The sequence below is a fragment of the Vombatus ursinus genome, unplaced genomic scaffold, assembly GCF_900497805.2.
Source record: "Vombatus ursinus unplaced genomic scaffold, bare-nosed wombat genome assembly UNPS02014813.1, whole genome shotgun sequence".
NCBI lineage: Eukaryota > Metazoa > Chordata > Mammalia > Diprotodontia > Vombatidae > Vombatus > Vombatus ursinus.
This window is the reverse complement of record NW_020954591.1, coordinates 27,183,759-27,192,327: the sequence shown is the minus strand read 5'-3', so window position 1 is coordinate 27,192,327 and position 8,569 is coordinate 27,183,759. Positions and strand designations below refer to the sequence as shown.

Sequence of the window (8,569 nt, the reverse complement as noted above, 5' to 3'; positions counted from 1 at the left end):
TAGGGGATGCTAGGGGGTGCTAGGGGGAAGGGGATCATTTAATGCTTGGGGCACAGAAACTGACAGTGTTAAAAATGAAAGTAATATAGAAGGGGTAGGATGGCATGTGTCTTTTCGTCTCTCCAGGCTCCTGTCTCTTTAATCAGCTAGCCTGATTTGCCCGGTAAATGATTCCTCAGTGTGTGTGAGTGAGTGACTGAGTGTGTGTGTGTGTGTGTGTGTGTGTGTGTGTGTGTCTGTCTGTCTGTCTGTGTGTGCGTGCGCGTGTTGTAGCTCTGTCAATCCTTGGATTAGAACCAATGATCGCAGCGTGTAGGAGGGCTGTCTGGGTCCAGATTGTACAATGTGTTTCAGTGCCAGAGTATGAGTAGAGATAATTACTGAGAAGTCACACTCTCTCACTCCCTCGGCTTTTCTTGTGTCCTTCAGCAAAACACTGGATTTAAATCTCCTTCCACGAGCTTGAGAGCAACGCAATCTGTCAGGAAAGAAAGGAAGAAAAAACCGAACCTGACAAAAAAGAAAAAAAAAAAAGAGGGAGGGAAACCAACATGAAAACCATCCAGGCAAAAATGCACAATTCTATCTCTTGGGCAATCTTCACTGGGCTGGCCGCTCTGTTTCTCTTTCAAGGTAAGAGGTTACTATTGATTTGCCTACAGTAGACGCAGGATTTGTGCAATGTGTTTTTTTTTTTTATTCTCAGACTCCCCAAGTCTGTCTCTGTTGCGCGGGTTTGCAGGTGGAGCGGGGAGAGCGTTTAAATGGCATGACTGAGGCTTAATTCTCTCTTCTACATTCCGTAATATTGATTCAATCCTGTATTACTATAGGAAGGGGAATGTATATGTATTTGTGAAATAATGTGCGTGCTGCCAGGGTTTGGTATGGGCAGTGCACTGGGCTATGTGGCCACATCTTTCACAACACACACACACACACATACACACATACATCACACCGCACCACACCACACCATACCATACCACCCCACAAATGCAAGGACCAAGTCAGACGCATGATAAAATAAAAGGATACTGGGCGGCTTTTGCAAGCATTATTGAGAAGAAATGGGAAGGAAAAACTTTAAATATCGTCTGGCAAACTTGAATGGCTGCTCAGTGAGGAAAACCGAGAAAATGCAGGTCCAATGTATTCAGGCTCACCATGTCTTGTGTTAGGTTTTGGTCAGCAGCCCATCATCAAAGGGTGAATCAATTTTCAGCAGCAGTGAGCAGTGATATTAGTTTGGAGGGGTTGTGTTTTAGGAGTGGGGGCTGTTGGGGAAGGTGATGATCAAGAGAACACGGGAGAAATAGTGGACTGTTCAATCACCGCAAGATTTTCAAAGTTAAAGGGCGACAAGCATTAAGTACGGAATGCTAATTCTCTGTTTATTTATCTGCTGAGAAGCAGAGCCACGGGGCTGCAATCTAGACTGCCTCTTTCTCTCAGACTATGCTCTTTGATGTTCTCTTCAGCTTTATGCAGTGTGCAGGGCAAATTCAGAATCAGCTTCAACCTTGAATCCATTCTCGGTGCTGTTTATTCGCATTTTGTCCCCAACCCCCACTGACCCTGGCTCCCACATTTCATAAGCTTGTCCCCTCCCCCACCTTTTAGCTACTCACTCTATCTTTGTAGGGTTTATATTACCTTTTTTTCTAATTAAAGGTATTGAAACTCTTAGGGGTTCAGGCAAAGAAACTTTGTTAGGTGGTCCTGTGGAGCTCTTCAAGAAGAGCTGACTTAGAAAACATATACTTCCATCAAGAAAGTTAGGAGCCTAGCATCATAGATCCAGAGCTGGAAGGAACTTGAGAGGTCAGTTAATGCAACCCCCCCCCCCATTTTACAGATTCGAAAACTGAGTCTCAAAGCGGTTGTGTCTTGCCCAAGGTCATGCAGGTAGTAGTCAGCAACACAAAATCAATATTCAAACCCAGGTCTTTGGTTCCAAATCCAGCACTTTAATTATAGAAACTGGGGGCATTGGAAGGACAAATAGAGAAAGTAGGATGGACACCATCTCCCCATTCTGACAACTGTCAACTTTTTTTATCCTTATGATCCTCCCTTATGTGCACCTGTGCTAATGAAGTCATAATGCAGCCCTTTCTTTGGGTTAAAGACTTTCCTTTGGGGCAGGCTGCAGTGGCTGCTATTAGGATCCAAACCAGGCAAGCAGGGACACTTGGAAAGAGTTGTATGGAAAGCAGTTAAGTGGAGTTAAAGAACCAAAACAGGGAGGGGGGAGAGGAGGCCCCTGGGAGGAGGGAAGGGCTGAGTCAGTTGGTAAGAAGGTTAGTCCTCATTGAACTTGGCAGAGGTTCCTCTGGCTTAGCCTGCTACACTCAATTCAGGAGGTCAGTCTTAGGGACCCCTTTACCATCCCCTTGAAGGTGTATCTGGTTTACATAAGGCTGAAGGTGACAACTTGAATGTGTTATACATTCTTCCTCATGTAATACAGAATATCATTCAGAAAAAAAAAAAACAGATATATGTAAGGACATATCTTTGGGACACAGAAGCCCCCCCCCCCATGAATGTGATCAAAGAGTACTGTCATGGGAATGGTTCTGCGGAAATAAAACATGGAACATGTTGTTTAGAAGAATAAGGATCTCTCTATGCTGACAACAGAATTGAGGAGTAGATGAGAGAAGCAATAGAGAAGAGGAGAAAGGGCTGTGGGGAGTGGGATCTATGGGTCCCCAAATTATACTTGTCTAAAGCTGGTTCCTCTTCCATGCCTTATCATTCTAAAACTGGTTCCTCTTCTATGCCTTAATATCAAAACAGAGAAAATGGCCAAACTTCCTGAAGCTGAGAGCCCCACTGGCAGCATGCCAGAAGCCTGGGGGCCATACTGAATTTACATATAAATTAGCATACGTGATTTTTTTTTATCAGAAATAAATGCAGGGAAGCATAATATTTGCTCGTACTTTGAATCTTCCCTGAATAGATGAGTAGAAAGTGCTGGTGCAAAATTTTCTAGTGTGAAAGCCCTTCTGGCTGCTTCATGTGGCATTCCTTCCCCACTGATGGGGATAAGAAGGAAGAAGCATAAAGCAACATTTGATAGTAGTAATATTGGTGACAGTGGAGAGGGGGGAGGTCTGAGGTTTCTATCCCCCTCAACCCAATCTATACATTCCTGCATTTCCTGAGGAGCACAATACCCCTTTTCTCTCTATACCCACCTTGAATCAGCTCTGGCCAGGGTCAGATATATTCAAAAACAACTTGAGGCTGTCTGATTTTAAGTCATGTCAACTCCCAAACCTAACTTCAATCTGAAGCTGCAAAGGTGAGGACTGTTTTCTCTTCCTGGGGAAAGAAGCCAGAGTCTGCCAGCTATCTCTTATCAAAGTTACACCATTAATTAGGCAGCCCAGGTCTTGCCTGCAATAATCCACCCCCCTTGCTTTGACCCAGTGGGGCTAGTTAGAATGCAGTGCACATTCTAAGACATTTTCCCCCTTTCCTTCGTTTTTGTTTTAAGCTGGCTCCTTCCAGAGCTGTTACTTCCTGTGCTTTCTGCCTTTTGAAAAGGTGCCTGGTGCCAGTAGCAGGTTATGAGCCCTCTCTCAACTGCCCCCCCCTCCTGTAACCCCGATCCAGTCTAGGAGAGAGGGGTAATGTGGGAGGAAGCAAATTTCCAAAGGAATCAGTACTGATTAGTGAAGAGAAGAAGGGGAGGGGGAGTGATTAGCTCCCTGGGGCTCCTGCCCTGAGATACACTAGAGGTTGATTAAAAAGCTCCTTCTCTTTCTGAGGAACAGGAGCTGTCCCTTTCAGCACACCTCCTACCTCTAGCACCCATTTGGAATTTGAAGGAGATGGCTGGTTGGTGGCGCTGCTTTTCTCTTTCTAGAAACCAGGGCGATTTCTTTTTCTAAGGATTATCTGTTCCTTTCAACACCTTTTGATAGGTTTGACTTGAATCCTCTCTCCTTTCCCTGGCTTTCTGTGATCCTGTTGGGTGTCTCTTCTGCTGGCCTGCTCAGCTGAGGCAATGGTACAAAAGAAAAAAGCAAGACTATGCTGAGCACATATGCTCCATTCCTTCACTCCTAGGGAAAAAGGCGTGATTCAGATTGGCATACTTGCCAAACTCCTGTCCCTTGATGGAAACATCTTCAGTGCTGGTAGCAACCTGGGCTGGGTCTCATTTCTGGGATGTATGGGCATCAGGAGGGTACATGACATTTCTTTGAAAAAGACCATCAGCCTCACTCTTACTGTCTTGTTTGTGAAGAATGGCCACATTCACAACCAAGAGTCAAAGGGCAGGTACTGTATTGTTTCTTTTGTCTGGCAAAAGGGCCAGAGGAACCTTCACTGAAGTTGTCACTTGGGGTGAAGTATAGATAGTGGGGTCTGGTCATCTCCCCTGGGTAACAACCTAAGAAACACTTATGCCCCTGTCCTTTGCACCCCAAAGTGCCACTGCTAATTGCTACCTCTGTGTACAAGTGTGATTGAGGAGGTTCAGAGGTTCTTTTTGCTCTGTGCATGAATACAATATGGCTTTTTGACTTGCAGCTTTTATTTGCAGAACCTGGCACTGTTGGGAATTCTGCCTTTGAGATTTGAAAAAAAAAATTGGCTAAAAAAAAAGGAACCAAAAAGAACCTCTCCTCACTGGCCCCTGGTTCCTGATTGATGCTGACTAGATTGGCCCATTGACTCTTGTTGTTTGCCAGAAGGCCATGGTTCTGCTATTTTGTTTAAAGATATACTTTAGCATTTCCCTAAGGCATTTCTCCCACTCTCCCATGATTTGTTAGTGTGAGTACTCCCTCCACTGACACAGATTGGAATCCCTCCACCCCTTCTCTTCCCACAAGGTTCTTGTTCATGTTTCCCAATATACCTTCCAACGAGAGTCTGCTAACCATACTAGAGTCTTTCCTTCCTCTTGGTCTTTTAGTGTCTCAGGAGTACTACTAAATTACTCCTTCTGTCTTCTTATTTCTCATTCTCAATAGATGACTAGCTCACTTCCTTATCCTGCAATAAGTCAGTTCTTGAATGTAAATTAGATTTGATAACATACTTGTTGTATTTCTCTTTGGTTTACTTTTATTTTTGATTCTTCTGAGATTATGGTAGGTTAGGGTTTGAATCTTTGTAGCATGTCTAGGAGGATATCAGCATTAAATAGGTAGAGGTTTTTGCAGCAGTGAGCAAGAAAATGGTTGAACAAGAGTTTTTAATCTGGGGTCCATGAATTTGCCTTGTTTAATATTTTGATAACTGTGTTTAAATGTAATTGGTTTCCTTTATGGTTCCATGTATTTTATTTTGTTTTGGCCAGAAACCCTGAGGGTCTTCCCCTCCCAGATTAATTTCTTTTTTTGACTAGATAAAAGAAGCCATTCTTTGCCTTGTTTCTTACCTAGATTTAATCACTGATTGGGCATTGCCTAAGTCAAACTGGGACCTGTTAACTGACCTTAGCTTAAAAAGGCCAACGTCTTCCACTGCAACCAGGGCCATCTCCAATCTTCCTGATCTGTATCTTGCCACTGGACCCAAATGCCTTAAGAGGAGAGAGTGAGGCTGGTGACTTTGCACAGTCCTGCCTCACTTAAATCTAATTCACTTGCAAGTTATGACATCACCTTCCTGATGTCATGGTCCTCTTTGAAAACAAAGGGCAAACAACAACAAAGTATTGATTTTATGCTTTAAAAACTATTATTCTGAAAGTGACAAAGGGGTCCATTATAAAAAAAAAAAAACAGGTTAAGAACCCTTGTTCTAGATAGTGTAACATAATGTAGTAGAAAGAAACTAGGAGCTAGGTTCAAATTCCTGGTCTGCCACTTACTTTTTATGTGACACCTTCTCTGGACCTCATTTTTGGTACACTATAAAATTAGGTATTTGGATTTGATCATCTCTAAGTTCCCTTCTGTTTCTGAATCCATAATTCTATTAATATGATATAACCTAACATCCTGCTGTGATTTCCAGGTCCATTTCATTATCTACCTGCTGAACTTGTCTAAATACATATATATATATAAATACACATACATTGTATGTGTACATATATGTATTTATATATGAGAGAGAGCAAGATATGAAAGAGAGATGAATTACTAACTTTATGATTTCCTTACAGAGACATATGTAGTTGAATGTTATAGTTTGGGCAATATTCTTTTTCATCTACTTTGTTTTTAAAGTTCAGATTTTTAGATCAATTGCAACTGCTAGGGATTTCACTTAGGAGGTTTTATAGTATGCTGAACATCCATATAGTTAATATGGTGTCATCTTCAAATAAGATCATTTGGCTATCTGCACCATCAGTAGGGAAGCTTTCTTTTGTTTGGATACTTATATTTATCAAATATTCTGTATCATTCCTAGTTCATTTAAACCTGTGCCAGAAGGTCCTCTATATGAGTTACAGAATCATCTAGAAAATTAGGGTTAAGGAAGACTGTTTTGTATCCCTGGACTTCCCCATTTTAAACCTTGCCCAATTTAGACTTATGCCAATCTTCATAAGGTTAGAGGATGGTGATGAGACATTTACCCTTAATACCATCCTTTTTGCTATGGGTTGCTCCCCTCTGATTTGCTTGGCAGAGCTCCTTCTTACACCCCTGATGGCATGAATTATCTGCCTAGATGAGGATCAGTGAGCATTCTTTCAATGCTGGTAGCCTGGCTATAGGCCAGAACCTCATTTCATGCCCTATGCTCCTTGGTGCCAACCTTATCTACTGGACATCTTGGCTTAAGGTCAGGGTCAAGGTCCCTATTGAAGAGCAGGGCCATTTTTGAATGTATACTAGTCATATGCTGTTGGTACATTTGATTCTAAGAATAGAAGAGGCAACAGAAAATGGAGCAAGAACAAGATTGACATATAAATCCAACACTATCAACTTGGTGGAAACAAAACAAAACAAAACAAAACTTTGGGGGGAGAGGTCAAATCTAGGTTGTGTTCCCACAGCATGAGGTTTAGTGCTTAGGATTCAGGGAGACAAAATCACTTAATCCTGACCTCAATGATGGAGACATTATGAGTTTTGGAAATCTGGAGAGAGTATCTTCAGGGAGATTTAAGTAAAGTCCAGAGGTGTGAACTTATCTTCTGAATCTGATCTCCCTTAGACTTTCCCATAGGGAAAAAAGCCTCCCCATGTGAGTTTATGTCTCTCCACCTGCCCACCAGGCCTCGAAGCGACTCCCCTGGGTGTTTCCAGGACTCATTAATGCATGTAATGCTCTGAACATGTGGTGCTAAGTGGAACTCCATGCTGAGAATGGCGGTATTTATGCTGTTTACTTCCTTTCTGCTCTACTGGCTTGTTACATGTTTACTTTATGTCAACAGTCATTTGAAATTCAATAAAACAAATTAAACATGAAAAAAATCAAAACATGTAAAAATAAGGTAACAGATGGAATACAGGTGTTGTTCTCCCTGCCCTCCCTTTCTTTCCTCCCTTTTTATCCCCACAACTCCTATGACTACTTCCAGCTTAGTAACCTATCTTTTACCTATATGTTGGACATTTGGGGCAGGGAGGTGGAGTACAAGTATTGACAGGATGGGTCAAAGAAAACCAAGAGAAATTTGTATACAAGGCCACCTAGGTAGAAAGATATCTGCATGAAGGTGCAATGCAGTCCTCCTAATAGTTGATGAGAGAAGAGGATCTGGGGTAGATTGGGATGCAGGCAGGTTTTAGGGGAAAAAAGATGTTGAATTTAGATAGCACAAGGCCAAAAAGAGAGAAAGTCTCTCATTTGCTTTATGAGTATAAGTATATCTGGGTATCCTGTGAAAGCTATTGTTTGGCAGATTCAAGCTTCCAAACTGAGCTTACTTTCTGCAGTTTTCCTGCTTAAATTTTAAAAATGCATGTGTTCTCTCCCACTCCTTCTCTCTCTTTTCTTTTTCTCTCTCCCTCTGTTTCTTCCTCTCTATGGGAAAAATAATTGATCAGTTGACAGATCTAGGTCAGGCTGGAAGGACTGGTTCAGTTCCATGCTGGCTTCCCTAAGAGTAGGAAGGGGGAAGTCTGCCTAGTTCATAAGGATCCTCAGAGTGCATGGTCAAACAACAAAGAAGCAGAAGCCAAAGGCTGACAAATCAGCAATCCGTCAGTGGGAATACTACTCTCTTGGAGGATTTTTTTGAGTATCCTTCGCTTCTATGTTTACGACTTTGCAATGTTCTATCTCCATTTTTTTTTACTTGATCTACCTTTTCCCCACTTCTTCTTCATTTTCCCATCTCTTCTCATCTCTCCCATCCTTTTCCTCTCCCATTTTAATTTCCCTGATCACCTTTCTTCCTTCTCTGATCTCCTCCCTCCCTCCCTCTTTTCCTTCCTCATCCCTTTCTTCCTCCCTTTCTCCCTCCTTCCCTTCCTCCCTCACTTCTTTCCTTCCTTCCTTCCTTCCTTCCTTCCTTCCTTTCTTCCTTCCTTCCTTCTTTCTTTCCTTCCTTCTTTCTTTCCTTCCTTCTTTCCTCCCTCCCTTCCTTCCTTCCTTCCTTCCTTCCTTCCTTCCTTCCTTCCTTCCT

At 42.4% G+C, this 8,569-nt stretch overlaps 1 protein-coding gene across 1 annotated transcript in view; it reads left to right on the top strand.

Annotated features, from left to right (window-relative positions):
* The first annotated feature begins 378 nt into the window (after nucleotides 1-378).
* NTM (neurotrimin) overlaps nucleotides 379-8,569 on the top strand; it is a 1,238,439-nt gene continuing 1,230,248 nt past the window's right edge. Inside the window, exon 1 of the mRNA XM_027835124.1 lies at nucleotides 379-633. Within this exon, the coding sequence (XP_027690925.1) occupies nucleotides 552-633 (82 nt within the window). The 5' untranslated portion in view covers nucleotides 379-551. The remainder of the gene's footprint in view (nucleotides 634-8,569) is intronic.